The sequence below is a fragment of the Andrena cerasifolii genome, chromosome 8 (genome assembly GCF_050908995.1).
Source record: "Andrena cerasifolii isolate SP2316 chromosome 8, iyAndCera1_principal, whole genome shotgun sequence".
Classification (NCBI taxonomy): Eukaryota; Metazoa; Arthropoda; class Insecta; order Hymenoptera; family Andrenidae; genus Andrena; species Andrena cerasifolii.
Window position 1 is genome coordinate 8,685,993 of NC_135125.1, and position 20,852 is coordinate 8,706,844.

Consider the following 20,852-nt stretch of genomic DNA (forward strand, 5'->3'; position numbering starts at 1 on the left):
GAAAAACAGGTTCCCGAAAAACAGCGCCCGATGGACGGTAAGTAGATTAAAATTGAAGTGATCGAATAACGAGTATTACAATACGTCTAACCGACAGCATCGTCGAGTATGCGTAATCGAAATATGGAAAGAATGAAGGCAGAACTGCATAACATCACGTAGACGATTACGACTAATCGTTGGTTCTCTGCAACGAGCATAGCAAACTATTTATTTGTCCAAACGCGATATTAAAAAATCTTAATTCATTTGAAACAATTTATAATTTTAGTAGGTCTAATTATTACCGAATGCTAACCATAATCAGCGTGCATTTGCATAGGAAGAGGGGGGGGGGGGGCGTCGAAAGGAGAGTATACAAATTTTTAAAGTAACATTCTTTTATTGTATAAAACAAATGTACCCTCAGTTACACAATCTGCCTATCTAACAGAGTTTCTCTCGACAATGATAACACCTCGGTATATACGATACAGGAAGTAACCAAATTGAAGACCTGGTGGCTCAGACTATGAGGTGCGAGACGTCCGCTGTGTAAGCAGCAGGTGATAGTCTGATATCGTCCGAGCGAGGGATCGGCCGTTGGCGGATGTCGCTGTCTCCTGGCCAGGCACGGCCAGGGCTTCGTGGCGTCATGTTAGACCTAGCTACCGTGTCCACTGCTAAACTGACAGTGGTAGGGTCGTTTAGGCCGTTACTCTGAATTCTTCGCTGGGCGGCTATCGAGGCTCGTAGAGTCTTCCGTTTCTGCATTAAAAAGAGCAAGGGATCGCGTCAGACGAGCTTACTGGCATCCGTTTCGTCGCCATCGGCTAACGCTACTCGACTTACATCGCGTTGTACACAAGTACAACTACTTAGTACCATACTTTGCGTATCTAATAGGAGGCTGAAGCCGCGATCCTACGTGTGTGGATACAAAATACATTCGGAATACTTGAAGATGCTTGACTCTTCGGGGAATATAATGTTTCGTGCGTGCAACCTGCGGCGCGGGGGGAGTAAACGAACATAACCTTTTAAGATTCTTAATTATTCTCCATGCCGTGCGCGCGTGACTGCAGTCGCAAGCAGTCGCAACTGTGTGGCCCGCGGCGCTTGTTGCACACGAGAATGCGAGTTAAGAGTGTCTGAAGCTTATTTGAAACGTGACCAAGCTGACTTTCGTAAATGGTTGATGCTGTATAAAAGAAGCGATTCCAAGGCAAGATACAAAGTGTATTATTACTCTCTGTTGTGAAAGCCTGACTACTTCTCTCATCCCTAAAGCTTGTAAAGCGTGTGAATCGGTGTGCTTAGATCTATCGTGTGTTGGTTCGAAACTTCGAATCGATCGGTGGTTTTGTTATCGTTACTAGGTTTCATAGAAATCCCTCGTGTTGCTCCTATCTCGTCCTTGCTGCCTGCGGTTTACTGACAAACACAGAATTCTGAGGAGTGGACAGCGAAAGATGTCGGAGAGAAAGTTGTTCGATCGTACCACAGGATCATCTTTTCCGTTTATCTTTTCCGTTACCTCGATCGCTCGCCTCCACTTGTCGGCGGCGTGTCTCGCCAGCTCCATCTTCTTCTGCTTGCGAATCTGGTGCTTCTTGTACGCTACCTCGATGATGATGAGGACGATGCCGCCGATGATCCCCACCCCGACCACTATGAACACGCCGGCCATGTTCTTCAGGCCCAGAGTGTTCGGGGTCTTCTCCAGTTGCTCGCATTGCTGTATGTTGTCCTGCAGGATCCAGTGGTTGTCCAGGCCCTCCATGAAGCCGACTGATAACACGCGAACAGAGATTTTATCGTAATCTGTAAAAACGGCTCCGCGTTTTAAGGTGGGATTTCCTAGCTGCAATCGGCCGCGACAGTCGGCGGCGGTCCCACTAGCGCAACAAAGACACAGATGCATACTTCTCCATTGCACTTGTGGGACCGCCGCTGGCCGCGGCGGCTAGGAAATCCAGCCTTTAAAAGGCCCCGCGGTCTACGCATACCTCGTCGTATATTTTGCGGGGCCCTATGCATAGACACTTATTATTATGAAATTTAGAAGTATAGCGGACTGTCGAACTGGAAAAAGATTTATTTCTCCAGGGTTAGACTCACTCAAGTGCGTCCCGCGTGCGACCGGACCGAAGCGTAGGCAATGAACGTGATGATTGCCAGAGCCTCGGTTCGGTCGCGACACCCTGGCGCGGTTCATCAATATATTTAGAGAAAAGGACTTTCCCTTCGAATGGTTTAGTTATTTTTTTCTCTCTCTCTGCTTTCCGGACGACCGTTGGGCGTCCACGGAAATCGGCAGAAGTCTACCAGCCGTCGAGCGAGACGCTTCTCTTGTACGATCTTATGTCACAAATTGTGTGATTTTGTTGTTTCGTCATTAGACGTTTTTCTTATTATTGTTAATTGTGAGCAGTAATATTCGTCCTCGCGAGCAACTTCCTACAGAAGTACAATATAAACTCGTTTCTTTTTGGCCCCGCACAATTTTGGTACCGGGTCGAAGGATTCTTACTCTCGTGAAAGTCCAGGATGGCCAGAGTCACTGCATCCGCCCATAAAGAGCCCTTCTGCAAGCCGATCCCGTAACCAGAACGGCCAAACAGTTCGCCGGCGGTCACCAATTCGCAGTCCTGGGCGGCCTCGAACTCTAAGCGAGAACTGTCCCAGATGAAGGCCATGAGTTTCCTGCGAATAAGATATATTTGCAGTGTGCATCCACTTCTAATGAAAAGTATGGATTAGAAATACCATGATCTAATAATAAGAGGACAAGGGAGATGTTACCCAATCTTTATGTCTCTGATGGCTTCTTCAGCGGTGTCGTAATTGTTGGCCTCCATCGTGCGATACATGTTTGATAGCTCGACCTGCCGGCGGAAGTACATGTCCACGGCGGAGCCCTTCACCGTGGCGCAGGTCAGGTTCTCCATGGTGTTCCTGAGCTGCAGGTGGAAATTGAATTTTATTGCTCGTTCAACATCCGAACCGCGGGCTGAGATCAATACTGGTGGCAGCGAAGTGGCATTAATGGAGTGGCAGTACATAGGGTGTACTAGAAGCAAGCAGCCAAATATTTCAGAGCTTATTCTACACTCCTTGGTTTAGACAAACTTTGGCTGCTTAGGTGCTTCTAAGTCATTTGTACTACTGTTACTATCAGCGGCGCACCTGGAGGTGAAGGACAAGGGGCCCTGGCACCCCCCAAAGCAAAAGGAAAACGGAGATAATTGTTACCACGACTGAAGTAATTCAAGAGCTTTGTAAGAAGAAGAAAAAGCTAATCATCATCTAATGAATTTTATTGAATTTCCATTAAAGATATTTTTATTCCTTCAACTCGGCTCCCCTGAAGATTAAACCCCGAGTGCGCTACTGGTAGTTACTAGACTTAAGGAGGAATTCTATTCTTTGGACTAAAAACATATAGCAAAATTTGGGATTCTTTTTTTTAAGAAACCAGTGATTCGATTCATCTGAAATTTGAACCATGCAGCTTTGAGGAAGCTGCAGTTTTTTTAGTCATTTTTAATAATAAATATGGTATTCCCCCTTAAGCCTGCTACGCTGAAGATGAATAATGTGGATTCATACTCGAGCATCGTTGATGCCAGTCAGCTTGGTCTTCGGTCGTTCCAGCACCAAGAACGCAGCCAGGTTGGCGGTGTAAGAGGCCACGATGATCATCGCGAATCCTGCCCAAACCATGCCCAACACTCGAGCAGAGAAGCTGCGCGGGGTGCCTGCGGAATTATTAAAAATCTAATCGCCATTCAGCGCGATTACATGTCGCCGGGCACGCAACCCCGTTTATGTCCCCGATCGATCGAGTCAATTACGCTTCGGTGATGTAAAGGAGATAGCAGCTGCGGCTATAAATATGCTCCTCGAAAGTTCAATGCTAATTCCTCCCGAGATAATAGCGCGAGTCCGAGGCATAGGTAGATTACAGGAAGGGTAAATGCTACGTAGACTTCAAGGTTTCCGATTTCTACTGCCGCGTATTATCGAACCTTCTCCTATCCCGCTGTTGAGAAGGACTCCCCAGGCGAACCAGACGGCGCTGGACAAGTTGAGGGCGTCCTCTTCGGTGCCGTCAGTGTTTGCTAGCTTGAACCTCCCGAAGGGCGAGAACCGGTCGAGGAGGTACAGAACTAGAGCCACTACGTGCACCGATACCATCACCAGGATCCAAAGGGTGTTGCTGAATGGCTGCAGGAACGACACCAGGGTCGACGACCTTGATGGCTGCGGGTGAAGGATCTCATTGTGAACTCACCGCTGCGAAAGTTCATTCATGAATTATTTAGAGGAGTGTATACCTTCTTTTCTAGGATAGTGATGCCCTGGTACTTGAAGGGCTTGCTGAACTCTATGAACTCGGCGCGTTCAGGGTTGATGGTCAAAGGGGCGACGATCATGTCCGCCCTTTCGTTCACCAGCTCCCCTATCAGCCCTGTCCACTCCTTCTTCCCACCGACTGCAACGTTCACGAATCGAAGGGTAAGGAGAAAGAACCGGGGATGTCTATTTTTCGTGATTTATAGCATATTTTGTTGCTGGCAACTGGGACTACAGAACTGTCGAATCACAAAGGGTTATAAAGTAAGATAACGTTAAAGATTTGGTATGCTGGTTAAAAACAGGAAATGTGCACCGCAACAGAATAAGGAATGTCCCCACTCTTTGCCTGAGCATAAGCTTCTGTCGTCAAGGTGACACAGGAAATTATATAAGACAATTAAATTCATTGAACCTTGTTTCTTTACTGGTGGACTAAAGTATTAAGCGGCACTCCCCGGTCAAATTGCAAGAGAACATAGGTGACTTTTATGATTTTTTCTAGAAAAAAGTATACAATGTATGGGTCTAAAACCTTTTGCTCTTTATTCTGCTACAAATGTAGAATATAGAACAATTTTTTTATTTCATTCAGAAAAATAGCTTCATTTTTCGGCGGTTCAAAGTAGAATGACCTTTAAAGTTTGACTTGCCCGTGAGCACCCTATTTCCCATGCGTTTATTCGATTAAAACAAAGATTGATTCTTTTTTTAGATGAATAAATATATTACTAACTAAAAGAAAAATCACATTCGTATCCATCTTAAAAAAAAAACACCTATTTTTAAGGCCGTCACACTGTTGATCCCCCTGAACTGCCTGTAAAATCTGTACCGTTAGGAATTTCATTTAAAAATTTTACCTGGTCATTCTTGAGATTATTTCTGTATTAAAAAGATTTTTAATGTTTCGACCGGGCAGTGCGTTCAAAATTTAATTTTCTCGATAACGCTGTTTTGCGACACACCCTGTTCTTCCCCTTACCCTTGAATTGAGAAACCAGTGATCTACTGTCTAAAGTCTAGCTCCCTTCTCACCTGAGCTGTTCTTGATCACGTAGTTGCCGAACTGTCCATCGGGGGACAGAGCCAAGCTGTAGGTGAAGTTGATAGTCTTCGATAGTTCTTTCAACAGATCGATGCAGTATCCCTTGCAGCAGAAGATCCTCGTGCCTGGAAGCATTTAAGAAGAGATTTGGAATCCCCGGTCCGTGGCGGGTCGTTGGGACTTGTTTGCGCTTACTCTCGTGGTCGGTGACGTTGAAATGGGGGCAGAGAATCTCTTCCGGTAGACACGGCTCACCGTCAGTTATTTCGCGCACGTAAACGAACGGCTTCTCCTCGATCGTGAGCACTTTTAAGTGCGTAGGGATCATGAAACCCTCTGGCTTAGTTCTTAATCGGCCGGGCCACGTTATGTTCGACTCGTTCACCCTCAGATTCATCTTGGTGCCGTTCTGCGACGCGGAGGATCGATAATTATTAAAAGTAACTCGGGAGGTACTAATTAAGCACCTTGCGGCTAGAGGGGTGCAGCTCCATATTTACCAACTTCAAGTAAATTATAAAAACTGTTCATAAAATTATGTTTCTGACTTAAAGACTCAGATAAAAAAAATAAACGACCTTTACTATTTTTTTTTGCTATTCCGACTAAGTGCATTTTTTTCAAAACGACGAACACGTCACTTAGCAAACTAATTCTTCTCGCTTCTCAAAAAAAAAACTCAAGTCGCTTGGATTAATTTTAAAAAAGTTATACGATTTTAAAAATTATCCGAATATTTTCGTTACTCACTGTATATTTTCGCACGATACCTAAGCAGTAGTTATTGAATCGATATGTTTTCATTTCTATTTCTTGAAAATTGTTCAAGCCCGGAGCATTCCTATCGCGCAAGGTGCTCAATTAGTCACGTATTAACAAGGAGCACTTGTATCTTCGATCCTACTCACAGTTGGGTAAAAGTACTGCCCAACGGAGACCCGCTCCTTGTCCTCCTTGATATTAATGATATCGTACTCGGCGAAAATGCGGTCCCCGTTGTCGTCGAACGCCACTCTTCCCGTAGCACCGTCCACCAACACTTGCTTCCGTATGTATCTAAAACGAAGCTCTCGGCACCCTGACGCCAGAAAAAAATCTAATCCTAGTAGCACCACAGTACAACCCAAGTGAACCTTACTGAAACAGCTTCTTCCCCGTTTCCCAAATGGACCCAGAGTCACCGCAGTCCTTCGGCGCCTCCGTGATCGCGTCGGACTCGTTCATCGCCTTCAAAGCGCCCGCGAAGACCATCCTGAAACACAGAACTCCCTCGATCACCGCCCGCGCACGTCGCGTTCAACAAATTCTCGGGGGATATATCCTCGTGACTCCTCGTGACCTGAACTCCTTCAGACCTGCTTTCTACGCGAACAACGTTCTGTCTAATAATCAAAAAAAAAGCTCCCAAGTTGTCTGAAGGGGCTGAGGGCGAAGCGCGCATCCTAAAGCTTAAGGTACACCGTTTCGGGCTAGCAATTCGCGGGACGTTCGGTGGAGAGACTGGATGGTGTGCTAGGAGGGTATGCAGATGTGACCCGGTGATCTGAAACCAGTTGTACATCGCTGTGTGATTCTGTGCCGCGTGCCCCTTAGCGCATGCAACGGCGTAGACGCGAACGCGAGGAGCTTCATTGCTATCAGAGCGGGTGTTGTCTTTGGGTACGTTCATACATAAGTCTTCTCGTGCGTGTATAGAATTGTCTCGTGGAGGGATTTCATTCTCTTTTGTTTTTTTTTGTCTAAACACGTCAGCTACACGTCAATCTACGATTGGAAGAGAACTGACAGGCTATCCTTGATGTGAGCATTCTCTTTCTCCGCGTTAATTAATTTCAAGCCGAGAAGACCTTCCGGTGCGTTGGGCGCATCTAAGGCTTGCTCCGTCACGATCCAAACGTATCCTGCGCTGGTCATGTTCAGGGCAGCGGCGTCTTGGAAGATCACGCTCGCGTCGGTCTTTCTGTAGGCGGACAGAGAGGAAGAGTCATCAGGCATTTAAACGGCCGAAGGGGTCGCAATAGGCTGGCACTTACGAGGCGTACAGAAGGCACACTCTAGCCTGCGCGCCTTTCATGTCTATCAACTGTTGCGTGAAGCTGTCCAGGCCAGGCTCGAACTCTATCACCGACTCCACCTGTTTCGGAAGATCAAAGTCACCGCTGCATGAAACCCCACTCGGCTACCCTAGCCTTCGCGCGAGACTCGAGGCATAAAGGACGGTCTAGTACCTGCACCTTGATCTCAGCGTCGTCCTCCAGGTTCTGCGACGTCGTTTGGAAGCGACCGAGCAGGGCACGGCCGTCCGTGTCCGAGCTGTGGATGAAGATCACTTTCATGTAGTTGAAGTGCTTCAACAACTCCACCCACACGTCCGCCTGGTGCGAGTAGGGTGGCACTGTGCGCAGGAAGGAGACGTGGATGTTCTGCAAAAGTGTAACGCGCCTGGTATTACCTGGGAATAATAATAGCTACGACTTTGCCGCGTCACAAAATACAAGATTAATAATCCCCGGAACTATAGGATTGTCGCCGTGGGTGGTGAGGTACTTAGCGCGTGACGTAATCAAAATGGGCAACGCGGGCGCTAATATAATAACGCGCTGGATCTCGTTTACGCGAAATCCTCTGACGAGTCGTCGCTGAGAGGATCATGAACGACTCACTTTGTCGGAGAACGCAGAGTCCCTCGACGATATACCTATCACGGGGATGTGGTAGAACCCGCTGGTGTATGAAACAGCGGCAGGCGACAGGTCCCCCGTAAGAGGATGGGACACCACCACCGCGTACACCTGCTTCGCGATCAGAGACTTGCAAACGCTCAGCGCGGTCCTGATCGGGTTCGAGTCCATCTCGATAACCGTGTGCTGGTAGGTCACTCCCTTCCCGACGTAGTTCACGTCGAAGTTCAGATGCTGGAAGAACGCGGGTACCCTTTTCACGATATACTGTTTTTCTTGGTAATAATTTCGGTTCACAGTGGCGCGATCCCGATTTGCATTCGAACTCTGTATATACCAACCGAGACGAGCTTATTAGACCGCGCGGTTAAGGGAATCCGTTGGAGACGGAGTTTTTTTTAAAGAATCAACGGTACCGGCGCAAAGGAAGATAAGGGCGTGTCAAGCTCTGACTCGGTGTACCTACTTTGGGAGCTGTGTTAAAGCCACTTACGTCGATTGTATTCTTGAAATGGTCCTTGCTCTCCTCTTTGGAGAAAACACCGCCGATCTTGAAGACGATGGGGTTGGTGAATTCGCGTGCGGCGAGTCCATTGTACGGGCCGTCGTTGAGGAGGACCACGAGAAGGAACAATACGGCGCCTCCGTGTCTCGCCATTGGGAGGTTCGATCTGCGGTGAAGAATAGATTCGAGGAACCTTGGGGGAGCAAAAAGCGAATGGCAAGGTCTACCGCGGTCTATTGTGAAACGGCGCATAGTAGCTATAGGCTCTGAAACGCACGCGAACTTCTTACTTTCCTCTTATCGACGCGATTCGGTGCCATGCAAAACTATTATGCGCACAGATTCCGGGGGAATCGAAACCTCGAGCTGTCCTCGCTTTCTGGGGCAACTATTATCTCTGGACGGCACGGTCGCTCGATGGTGGAAGTTGAAACGTACCGGGATCGGAGTACAGCCGCCGATCGTTCAATTGATACTCGAAACTGCGCAAACTACGTGGAGGTTCATCGGTAACCGACGATCACGCCCTTTATCGAACGCCCTTCGCGAACGAGAGCCACCGTTAACGTCGAGCGCGAGGCTGGATCTGAGACAGAAGTCGGAGATTCATTGATCCATTCGGATGCTGCGCACAGACTCCGTCCCCACTATCGTGATTTTTGGGGCCGTTTTCGTGTTTTCCAGCCGATCTTTATATTCCCACCCATTGCATGGCATTGCGCTACGTTTTATACTAATTCCTCGGATTTATCCTCGCTGTCGCTTTCAAGCGAAATGATCGATCGAGGGGGAGATTCAACGCCCAACAAAAATCTACTCCAAACGAAAGTAGGGTAATGATTGAACTGTTCGTTCGATCGGTACTCTTTAACACACTCGTGAGTGCACCAATGCGTCATTAACGCGTTCAATGTCATCGAGATATACCAGATTCCCTACGAGGATCTGAAGAAGCAATCCGAAGGACAGTGCGCAAGTGAGATGCTTGATGCATCCATTTCCTTTGTCCCACTTCAGCATCCAATTAATCTACACGCTTGTCCAATCTAACGAGACCTTTACCCCGGCATGTTGATGCTTGAGTGAGCCATGTGTACCCGCGGGTCACCTCCAGAGGGATCCCCGAAGCATCCATCAGCCCGTGGGATCCGCGGCGAGTTTGTTGCCCGTCTGGCCACGTTGCTCGATCATCGCCGTGGCCGTCCATGATCGAGACCACGCGGAGAAAGGATCGCGCTTTCGCCGCGGCGGATCGAAGCGATCCCCTTCGTGTCCGGGAGCCGCCGAGCGGGCGAGGGCGTCCGGGTGGATGCAATTAAAAGTCGTGGCCCGACTCCGGGGAAAAGTGGGTCGACCACGGGACAATAAACCGATAGGCATTGTCTCCAGTCCACGTGGTGGTGACTGCCGCGAGAAGATGCCAGTGCGTCAGCCGTGGCCGAGCTATCGATCCCGTAAGTTTCCATTCGGTGGCGACCTCCTCTGCGTGCGCACCCCTTCCCGTCTCGGTTATTTACCAAGCCACCCCGCGACCGAGACGGTAGATATCCGGAGAGCGTGTAAATGGTGAGAAGGCAGTGGACGGACGGGCAATACGCGTGGAAAAAACGGGAACGGTGGACCGTAGAGGGTGGCAACGTCCACGTACAGCCAGGCTACCGCTCGAAGTAGTTTGAGTCCTGACGAGGGTGGAAGGGCACGACGAGGGAACCACCGCACAGGGAGAGAAGCTCTCGAGGAAGCAGGGGGTGCACGGACAGGGCAGAGTCGTCGGAGGGTCCAGAGGAGACCTTCTCGAGGGCGTCCAGTAGACGGCAGGTGAGGGGAACCGGAGGACCCGCTGTGTCGAAGGAAACCAAAAGTGGTCGGGCAAGCAACGTAACTCCAATGTATTACGGTCCCCGTCGCGCGAACGAAGCCGTCGAAACATGTCGCTACCACGGGAATGGAGTCTGCAGGACACGGTCGAGCGCGACGCCGTCTCCTGCGCGGCAGCGTCGCAGGAGATGGTCGGCGCCGGCGTCATCGACGAGAATATGAATCAACAGAATCAGCTGGGCAGCCTGATGTCCATACACTCGGCGCCCGTGTTCGACCTGAGCACCGGCGTCCCGTCGCCGAAGAGGCCGGCCTCGCTGGCCGTCCAGGCGACGGCCACCTCCACCCCGATCGTACCCCCTCACCTCCAGAGCCCCGAGACCATCGAGGACGAGGACAACGACAACCTCCTTACTATATCGAGCCTCACCGCCAGGCCCCTGATAGCCAAGTCCAGGGAGCTTCGCTCCACCAAGAGCTCCCTCTCGAAGAAGAGGAGGCCGAAGCAGGGAGAGATAAAGAAACCGAGGAACACCACCCTCGTCCCCCTGGACGGTGGCTACGGCTGGGTGATCGTCTGCGGGGCGTTCTTCGTGCAGTTCTGGGTGGCCGGACTGGTAAAGTCCTACGGAGTGCTCTACGTCGAGGTCATGGAGACGTTCAAGGACTCCTCGGCCTCGGTCGCTTCCTGGATACCAGCTATTCTGTCTTGCCTCTGCCTTGCCCTCGGTGAGTCATCCCCGACGCGTGCTCCTCCTCCTCCCCATCCGCCAATCGATTCGGCGGGTGTCCTTAGTCTTCCCGTTTCCGAAGCATCGCGAACAAGCTGACCGATTACGTAACGATGCGTTGCCTCGTCCCACAGCTCCCGTCACCAGCATGCTGTGCCAGAAGTACAGCTGCCGAGCGGTGGTGTTCATCGGGGGCCTGTTCTGTGCCCTAGGACTAACGATAAGTTACTTTGCCACGAGATTGTTACACCTCTTTTTTACATTTGGAGTATTGACAGGTAGGCGAAGAATTGGCACGTAACGGCCGCGTATGTGCAGCGAATCATGGATTTATTGGCACCGGTAGGTTCGCTGATTTTGCGTAGCCTTACGCAACCAGCTGACCCGCGGATAACGAATCCCCTTTCAGCGCGGAGTATGGTATTGTGCCAGGGGTCAATAGGCACTTGGTAAATCCTAACAATTCCCTGCCCTGTTAACAATGCTCATTGTGCATGGCTCGCTGTATATCCCGGCACCCGTTACGTAAGATATTGCAGATGTTGTAGAAAAGATACAAAGGGACCGGGGGAAGGTCGCGACCTAGACCGCTATTCTAAAACTGTCTAAATTCTATAATGATGCTAGCCGTTCGAGGAAGCATTCGTCGAGGTCGCGAGTCCCTCTCGTGAGACGCCGGATGAACGTTTGTTTGTGGTTCGTACTGACTACGAATACGATATGATTTCAGGTATCGGCGGCGGTCTGTCGACGACGCCAGGCATCATCCTCGTCTCTCAGTATTTCGATAAGCATCGCGCCCTGGCGAACGGCATCTGCGTGTCGGGCACAGCGGCGGGTAGCTTCGTTTTCCCCCTTCTGATCGAGGTTCTAGTGGAGAGTTTCGGTTTTCACGGGACGATCCTGCTGCTAGGTGGCTGCATGCTGCACGTGTGCGTGAGCGCTACCCTCTACCGGCCGCTGGAGAACAATTACGCGCCGGAGTCGGCAGAGCCGCCGGAGAGGTCCGAGAAGTCCGCCGAGGCGGAGAGCGCCAGGGAATTGGGGGCGGCGAAGCAGCAGAAGTTGGATCTGATATTCGCCAGCGACACCACCACCAAGCACAATCTGTTGAACGAGCTGTTCCATCAGAGCAGCGTGACCGCGGTAGAGATGACGGACAGCGAGGAGGAGAAGGACGTGATGGGCGAGACCCTCCATATGAAGCCGATCTCGAAGATACGCAGCTCCAGCATATTGCACAGTGTCGAGGACCTGTCGACCGACTCCACGTGCGTGTACAAGGCCAGGTCGTCGCTGAGATCGCTGAAATCGTCGGTGGCGGCCGTCTGCCCAGTTCCTCAGAACGAACCACAAGTGCCGAAGGAATCGAAGACTGTCATGCAGAAGATCATGCGGTACATCGATCTTTCCCTGTTGAAGAATCCCCAGTTCATAATGATGTGCTTCTCGGTCAGCCTCATGTCCACCGGGAGCCCTTACATGCTCTATTACCTTCCCGCGTACGTCCACGCGGCTGGCTACACGAAATCGGAGGCCGGATACCTGGTGGCCATTTCCGCCGTTCTGGATCTCTGCGGCAGGCTCGGACTTGGATGGCTCTCGGACTTGCAGCTTTTCGATCGACGGAAAGGGTATATCGGGAGGTAATAAGGCGATTTCTCTATTAACGGCTGAGGTTGCAAGGGGAAGTTGTAAGGTAGTCATCGTCAGTCGCCTTTTGTGGGCCTGTATATGACGAGGAGTTGCACTATTAATGAGAGAGAACGAATCATTTAACGGGTTTGCCTACTCTGATAGATAAAAATAAAAGGCTTCTTTCGGACACAGTTTGTGAGAAAAGTAACAATTCAATCAATCCGCGGTTTGGCACTTTATTTGAGCGTATTATGAAGTAATGAAATCCATTGCAAAAACATTAAAAAGTTGAATATATTAACTGTGAGACGACTACGCGTGAGTTATTGATTTTCGTGAACAGCCAATCGGTGTACACGATTGTGCCTTGTAGGAGTATGTGAAATAAAAAAGCGAATATTTTTCATTAATTATAATGCATTTGCTAGGCGATGACCTTTCGTTTTTGTTAATTTATCAAAAATAAACTAAATGGCAGGTGTTTGAACATTTTTTGCGACTTTCTGCAGAAATTTTTTACTAAATTTGTTTAGAATTTACAATAAACAAAATGATATTGCAAAAAGCGCAGGTCAACACCCAATAACTGTTATGACGAATATGTGTGTAAATTTTTATTGCAATCGGACCATTAGAACCCGAGAAATCGTGTACACCGTTTGGCCGTTCGCGAAAAGCTATAACTTACGCGCAGTCATCCCACGGTTGATATATTCAACTTTTTAATGTTTTTGCAATGGATTTTATTACTTTATAATATGCTCAAATAAAGTGCGAAACCGCAAATTGATTGAATTTTTACTTTTCTCACAATCTGTGTCCGAAAAAAGCTTTTTATTTTTATTTGTCACAGTAGGCAAACTCCTTAATTGTATACATACTTATTTATTACATATTCTCCTGTTTTGTTCAACAGTGTCGTGGGTGCCGGTGTGGCCGTACTGGCGATCCCAATGGCGCATTCTTTCTACGTTCTGGCGTGTTCCGTCGGCATGTACGGATTATGCCTGGGCTGTTGGTTTCTCCTAGTTCCCGTCCTTCTTGCAGACCAATATGGAACCGACAAAATATCCTCCACGTACGGTCTTGTCAGGATGTTCCAAAGCGTCGGAGCAATTTCTATCCCGCCTTTAGCAGGTATTCAATATGGCCCCGCCCATTATCGTACCGAGCATTCGTTAAAAGATTAATTACGATTGAATTAGCGAATTCGAAGGTACTCGACTCTCTGCATGGTAGTCGCCGAGGTATCGTTCTCGTTGCGTGCGAAGCGAGGGGTGGAACGGCGACGATATTATCCTGGGGAAATAATTAATTTCAGGTTACCTGCGCGATGTAACCGGAAGTTACAGCGTGTGCTTTCTCTGCATGGGAACGTGTATGGTGATGGGGGGTTTACCTATGCTACTGGTTTTTAACGAAGTAACGAAATCATCGAAGATGACCGTTAACGCAGAGAACGGTAATGCGCAAGGAGAGGTGGCCGTGAAGAAATAAGAATATTTTGCGAATGTGATTAACGAAAAAAAAATAACAAAATAAAAAAAGAAACCGAACGAATGTGTAATAGAGAAATAATAAATCGCAAACATTTGTCGCTACACAATTATTCCACTATGATGTATTGCTTGGTTCAGTTGTATTCGACAGGAAAGAGATTCACACGATAGTACCATGTTCGCGGCAGGTAAGCAGCCGATTTTCATACGTAACCTTTATAAATGCACGTATCTCGTTTATTGGCGGATAGAGGCATCTCATTTACACTGTTCACACTTTTAAGTAAAAAAGTTTACAACGTAGAACAAAGCCGTTGCGCATACATATATATTTATATGTGTGTGTGTGTGCAATGTAAAGAACAGCTTCTAAAAAAATGGATTTACAGTTGTTAATTGCCTTATACATTATATGAACACTATATGTACATTGGGTATTTACATGTTACGTTATGATTATTTGTAGAAAAAGAAGAATTGCGGCAGGTCCTGCGATGAAACGAAACGATCTTAGTAGGAAATACATATTTTTCATACAGAAACAGATGTATTTAAACACATTGATCTTTAATAAAAGTTATATTCTTTTCACTTATACTGCCTTAATGTTCATACTTGGGAAGATAAATTGGTATGTAAATCGATGTTTTTACGCGATATTAAAAAAAATAAAGTACAAAGAATTTATCACAACAGTATGTATACATGTATATGTAACTATTACAATTAAGAGCAGTCTATCATATCTACTTTTCTATTAACTAAAACTTGTGTATAATTTGTATCAATTGACGCTATTAATCCGTACATAAAGTTATATAATACTATGGTGTAATTAATGGATCGTATTTTTTAACACAGTTCGATAGTTTATATAAAACGATTATTACATCAGAGGGTACTAGCAATCGGCAATAGTAATTCTGACAGCAGGAGACATCAATGGTAAGAGAAGTAAAAGAATCATGAAGGTTTCCAGGCCACGACTCTCATTTTGTTGTTCAACTCTTGCAATATCAGAGAGCACGTAAGTTGTTTCTCCGGCGACAAACCATTGATACCTTCCATTTCGTCGTCGTCGTCTCCTAAACCATGACTGCTCCCGCTCTTCCCCTTACCTTTTCCCTTCCTTTTCTTTTTTTTGTTTAACTGTCTGCAGTCTATGTCGCTGGCAGCGTCTGTTGCCTTTCTTATCTATAGCGATTATAATTTCTGTTTTTATATATCTTCATTAGTCGGAAATGTATGTAGAAGTTACGAGAGATAGCTTATCCTTACTTTAGCGCTTTTCTTTGACTGTTTATCGTACTCTAAAGCGTCGTAATAATTTGGTTTCTCTCGTTTGATTCTATTAGTTCGCCTGGTTTTCATCACTCCGCTATCGGGACTAGGAGGACTCTTAATTGAATTACGTCTTGCATTAAAAAATGAATGACCACACGGACATGCTTTGCAGGCAACGGGTACCTTGGTAGGTAAATTTATTAAGTTAATGTACAATACATTTCAGTTTGCTTCGGATCTTTCAACGGATATTATTGCCAAATTTACAAACAGTACATTTGCAATGCCGTTTCATCAATGCCATCACTATTAATCCCTTTCACAATATTTAATCTAATTCAAACAAACTCAAAAGCATCATAAAGTCACCAAAAAAAAAAAACATTAGGTACTCGAGTACTCGAATATATTCTCTATAAACGAAAGGTTATTAGAAATGTTGCGAGATTTACCTGCTGTTCGCATTTCGGGCAGCCTTTACTGATCGTTTTGGTCTTTGCCATGTTACAGAGAATTACTTAATAAAGATAAGGTTATTTACAATTAAAAGATACAACTAGGAGAATGTATCGTTAAACCACATAGCGAAATAATGGCGTCACGGTACGAAAATAGCTTTTGTATCGCCGAAGATGCATTTTGAGAGCTCTCACTGTGCAACGTTAAATGCTTTTTGCTTCTCTCAACATCACGCTTAATAGATAATGACAACTGTAATGAACAAAAGGAACACAATGGAAAATGATTCGCGCTCCGATTGACAGATGGCGGTGGGAGTCAATTAAAAGGACGGACCAATCGCAGAATTTGGTCGCCTCAATCGTCAGAGGTGTTTTCCTTTGCTCGCACTTGTCTGTTCAAGCTTCCTCGTAACAAACAATTGACGTACGTATTTTGTAGCATTTGTTTAGTTCTTACGACTGGCTTTCAGTACAAGTGTTATCACACATTCAGGTGACGAAGGTATAAAATAAATGTTAGACGTTTTGAAGCTTTATCCTTGTTTAGCCGGGAGGTAAATAACAAATTAAAGAAATTTGTTTTCTACTTTTAACGGACTTCAAAAAGAAGGAGGTTATAGATTCGACCCGTATGTATTTTTTTTTGTTTGTCCCCGCATAACTCCTCAGCACATGGACCGATTTTGATGACCTTTTTTTTATTTGAAAGAGGGCGGTGCCCCGGTTATCCCGCTAGACACTGCATCAATATTGGCCTAATATTTTGCCAGTTCTGGTTAATAATAAAGAAAAAAATAAAAATGCACTGATAAGTGAAAAATAATTTAATTAACCCAGACCCTTATTTAATCTACGACTCTCATATTTTTTCAACTCGGCGTCTCATCATTTGCACTGTGTAAATCTGGTACCGACTTAAAAAAAATGAGTCGCAGATTAAATAAGGGATTAAATTATTTTTTACTTTTTAGTGCATTATTTTTTTTAAGTCGGTTTTAATTTTTTTTTTAATTTTTTCATCACAATTGATGTGTGCTTTAGCTTTATTTAATTCAGGCAATAGTTTACACATCTCGTCTACTTCTATCAACTAAGTAACAATTAAATGAATCAACGTTGTTCAATAGATAATACCTTTCTAAACTTGACACACTATGTTAAATATTAGAAATACTACAAGTTTCTAAATATTCTAGAAAGCTAACCATCTAGTTGTCTCAAGCAATTTGTTTCTACTTTTCAGCAAATTGTAGTTAAGTATAAGAAGTCTGTAGCTACGCTTCTATTATATACCTAAGATATATCTTGATGCCCTTGAGCCACATGTTTAACCTTCCACGATGCGGTCTAGTTCTAGCTACCGTGGAACATTGAACTTCACTATTAGATTAAGATTCGTTGACAGACTTATATCGTCGTTGAAGCTTGCCTTACTTCCTATGCTCTTTATTACAAACTAAACACGATATTGAGATCCAATACCGAGAATTTGATCTGTCAAGACAATTCAGATATTTCATTCCCCTTGGAGTGTAAGTGACGTAATAGTTTGCTGTACGTTATCACCTGAATTTAACGGCATCAAAATTTCAGCTTACAAAGGTATTCAAGATTGTTAATACGAATTGTAATCACAGTTCCCCGGTTATCTAACATTTTGAAGTATAAAATATGATTGGGAATCAAGTAGGCAAAGAACGATTTCGTATTTCCACGACGACCTTTTTATCAGTCACGTTGATCTCCTCCACGTTCTTCGAGTATTTTTCTGCTTCACCCAATGATATCGAGAGATTCGGGTGACAGAGAGTCCACCCTATCAGCAGAACGTATCTATTTCACGTAAAAATAACTCTGTTACGAGAACATCTCCTTGACTGTTGATTGTGTAATTGTAAGTTGATTGTTTTCACGACCGCGTTAATTTGCGTCGATAGCATCAATTTTATCTTGACGGCGAGCCGAACGGGACAGATTTTTTCCCTGTTTTAACAAATTCCTCAGGCTTTAATCTAAAGCACCAATATCCTGCGCCGATGTTCACGAGGAAATATCATCAAGATTGATCGTCGTTTATTCGTCATGCTCAAGGGTTTGAGTGTCTCTTTTGAATCTCCCTCGTTTATGATCGAACCAGAAAGATGCTAAATGCTCCCATTTTTCAGTTACCATTTATCAAAATCTCCAAAATCTCGTCTAGCCAGTTTTTGAATCGAACGTTTCCACTCTCGTTAATACATTCTATGCCTCGGCCTATAGGACCTCCTCGTCTTCCTCGTGTTAGAATTCTTACCCGTATTAATCAAATTTTCGACCTGACCTGATTCCTTACTATTATTAAAATCGAAGCGAGGCAAAGTATCGCACGCCTCCGTCGGAAAATTTTCATTCCGATCGTTCGCGGTACGTTCCAATTTCAATGGCTTGTTAGACGCCGATCGTTTAGCTACTTGATCTTCAGTCCCCAGAATTCGTCGAAAGCCTTTCGCTAGTGGTGTCCGGCGATTTCTCCTTGGTCCTCTTCTCCCATACCGTCTCTTTGTCGAGAGTGTATTATTCAGTCGGCTCATGAAAGTTATCGAAGTCACCGACAATCTGTCCTGGTCCGTGACACTAATATTAACGTTTGCCAAGTTATCGGATCCGTCTGCATACTCGCCACTATCTGATATCGTGTGCTTCGAGTTCTTATCAGATCTCGAGTACTTCGAGCGTCTGATTCCTGCCTTTTCGTCACTGGTGGTCGAGGTAACGCTACATTCGACCTTCCACTCCTTATCTTCGCTTTCGTTATTGTGCCTCGTTCGATTTACACAATCGCGATTACGGTTAATCGTCGGTGTCTCCTTACACTCTCCTTTTGCTAAGTCGCCGTTAGTAGCATAAAACCGGTTACGCCGAGTGGAGCCTCTTTTCAGCCTTCTCCATTCTTTTCTCGTAATACTATTATAGACATTTGTCGAAGCATTTCGAGTATCTCCCATTTCCTTCCCACCGATTCCCAGAATTCCCTTTCTCTCCGCGGCATCGTCGCCACGTTCATTTTCCGTTCGGATTTCGTCAGCATTCTTGTTGCCAGCGTCATTTCGCTGTTCAATGGTCGTCGAATGTGGCGATCGCTCATGGTCACGCTTAGAAGTAAACCTTTTGCTCTCCCGGCACGTGCAATTGGCATTCGTGGAATTACACCGAGCATTATTCCTTTGTCTCCGCGCCTTGGGGCATTTCGATAAACAGTTCGCGGCTCTGTTATACTTCACGTCCTTTTCGTTTCCAGACTTCTTGTCTGGCTGGTTGCGGACGGCCGTACATGCCTTTCGATCGATAGTGTTCGAGGAAATCCTCAGATAAGGGCTGCCGCAATGATAGCAGATAAATTTTAAGTCTCTCTCGCAGACTATCGTGCTTCTCGTTTCGACACGATTTTTCACCATCAGACCGTCGAGCCGTTGCTTCGCTTTCTGCATTCGCGTCCGCTTGCAAATCTCCTCGCACGCGACGGCTTTGTGCTTTATAGACTTGTTCGAATCTGGTACGCAGACGTCTATTTTCTTCCCGGAGCAATCTACCCTTCGTGTACCCTCGCGACGAGCATTCTCGCAACGATGGCAGAGCACGTAGTTTGATGTATCCACCCCTTGCAATGGACTAACATAATTTTGTAACGGGCAGTTGCAGCAAACAACATTGGGGGACCTTTGAACGCTTTTCGTAGTCTCGTTTCCTTTATCTGGACTTTTTTGCAGTGGCCTCGTGTCATCGTATTTCACCCGACTCGGGTCCCCTTTTCGTCGAGTTCTACGCTCTTTTACCTTCTCATTATCCACGGGCTTTCCTTTTTCTCCATCCTTTCTCTGCTTCGATCTGAACCTCGACTTTCCCGCCAGAGGTAACTGATCGACATACTTCTTCCTGCTCCCCTTGACCTCCTTCAAAGTGTCCTCACTCTTTTGATGCATCCTCCATTCAACCCCCCGCAATTTCGAGTCATCCTCCCCATCTTGGGCCCCGTCCTTTTTACCGTCACAGTGCCTTCTCTTCACATTGCGCTCTGTTTCCGCCTCATCATCTCCGTCGTAATTGCACGCGTCCCGCGTGCCATTTCTTCTGGTGCGTCGCTGGCACAAGCACCTAACGGATCGTCGCTGAAGTAGAGACTCACTTTTCCATGGATCGGGAATCCCCTGCACGAAGGGCAGGCCCAGCTCGGTCCACAGCACGTGTGTGGCGATGCAGCTGACGTAACATGGCATCGGACCTTTTTGCGTTGCACGTGCCTCCGTCGCACCGCAGAATCTCCTCATGGCTATGTATTCCCTCCATGCGTCTGGAATACCGTGCCGTTCGCCGCTGAAACCGGCATTCGCGACATTCGCGTTCTCACCGCGGCAAGGCGAAATCGCAACCAAGGGCTGCGTCCTCAATAACTTCAGCGCGGAAAATGGGCCGCGTATCACCTCGCGAACATCCAGGCGTTTATTTCTTCGAAGCCGTTTAGCGCAGGTCCACTCCTGCGTCCACTCGGTGCAGATTTTAAGCTGCCTCGAATCCCTTTTCCTTGCCCTCCTTTTACCGTCGCTCTGAGCATGATTGATAGGGCAGGCTTGTCGCTTCTTGGAACATCTCGTCACTGCGTTCCATGGGAGTTCGAAGACAAACATGTATTACAAATAACGTCTTACGCAAATGCCCTGTATTTTCATGAAATTAGTGTGCTAGAAAGCGCAGAGTGAAGTAGAAAAAAAAGAGACCGACGTAGAAAAAGTAAATCAAGGTTTCTTACTGGCTTGACGCGTTGCGTAATTGGAATATTTCGTATGGCGGTTACAAAACAATCATCGGCGCGCGT

At 46.5% G+C, this 20,852-nt stretch overlaps 3 protein-coding genes across 11 annotated transcripts; 1 reads left to right on the forward strand and 2 right to left on the reverse strand.

Moving 5' to 3' along the window:
* Positions 1 to 362: 362 nt before the first annotated feature.
* Nmdar1 (glutamate ionotropic receptor NMDA type subunit 1) lies at positions 363 to 9,678 on the reverse strand. 7 transcript variants are annotated; one of them, XM_076818475.1, is made up of 17 exons: positions 9,635 to 9,678; positions 8,561 to 8,738; positions 8,050 to 8,301; positions 7,621 to 7,809; positions 7,420 to 7,520; positions 7,173 to 7,346; positions 6,525 to 6,638; positions 6,295 to 6,442; positions 5,582 to 5,795; positions 5,377 to 5,511; positions 4,320 to 4,477; positions 4,011 to 4,245; positions 3,592 to 3,740; positions 2,785 to 2,942; positions 2,513 to 2,685; positions 1,517 to 1,770; positions 363 to 747 (listed from the first exon to the last, which is right to left on the reverse strand). In XM_076818475.1, exons 1-17 carry the CDS (start codon positions 9,661 to 9,663, stop codon positions 505 to 507), a joined length of 2,904 nt encoding a protein of 967 aa, XP_076674590.1. In that variant the 5' UTR covers positions 9,664 to 9,678; the 3' UTR covers positions 363 to 504. The 7 variants fall into 7 exon arrangements, with proteins under 7 accessions (XP_076674590.1, XP_076674589.1, XP_076674591.1 ...); XM_076818474.1 differs by having other exon boundaries at positions 7,615 to 7,809; XM_076818476.1 differs by lacking the exon at positions 9,635 to 9,678 and adding an exon at positions 9,011 to 9,166 and having other exon boundaries at positions 7,615 to 7,809.
* A 232-nt stretch (positions 9,679 to 9,910) lies between these two features.
* On the forward strand, positions 9,911 to 14,853 carry Sln (monocarboxylic acid transporter silnoon). Of its 2 annotated transcripts, XM_076818484.1 has the most exons (6): positions 9,911 to 11,119; positions 11,256 to 11,399; positions 11,852 to 12,767; positions 13,676 to 13,896; positions 14,081 to 14,446; positions 14,725 to 14,853. In XM_076818484.1, exons 1-5 carry the CDS (start codon positions 10,501 to 10,503, stop codon positions 14,254 to 14,256), a joined length of 2,076 nt encoding a protein of 691 aa, XP_076674599.1. In that variant the 5' UTR covers positions 9,911 to 10,500; the 3' UTR covers positions 14,257 to 14,446; positions 14,725 to 14,853. The 2 variants fall into 2 exon arrangements, with proteins under 2 accessions (XP_076674599.1, XP_076674600.1); XM_076818485.1 differs by lacking the exon at positions 14,725 to 14,853 and having other exon boundaries at positions 13,676 to 14,006; positions 14,081 to 14,310.
* LOC143372355 (uncharacterized) lies at positions 14,474 to 20,768 on the reverse strand. 2 transcript variants are annotated; one of them, XM_076818482.1, is made up of 4 exons: positions 17,297 to 20,768; positions 15,995 to 16,408; positions 15,762 to 15,875; positions 15,630 to 15,656 (listed from the first exon to the last, which is right to left on the reverse strand). In XM_076818482.1, exon 1 carries the CDS (start codon positions 20,662 to 20,664, stop codon positions 18,235 to 18,237), a length of 2,430 nt encoding a protein of 809 aa, XP_076674597.1. In that variant the 5' UTR covers positions 20,665 to 20,768; the 3' UTR covers positions 15,630 to 15,656; positions 15,762 to 15,875; positions 15,995 to 16,408; positions 17,297 to 18,234. The 2 variants fall into 2 exon arrangements, with proteins under 2 accessions (XP_076674598.1, XP_076674597.1); XM_076818483.1 differs by lacking the exons at positions 15,762 to 15,875; positions 17,297 to 20,768 and adding an exon at positions 14,474 to 15,452 and having other exon boundaries at positions 15,537 to 15,725; positions 15,995 to 16,329.
* Between the last annotated feature and the right edge of the window lie 84 nt (positions 20,769 to 20,852).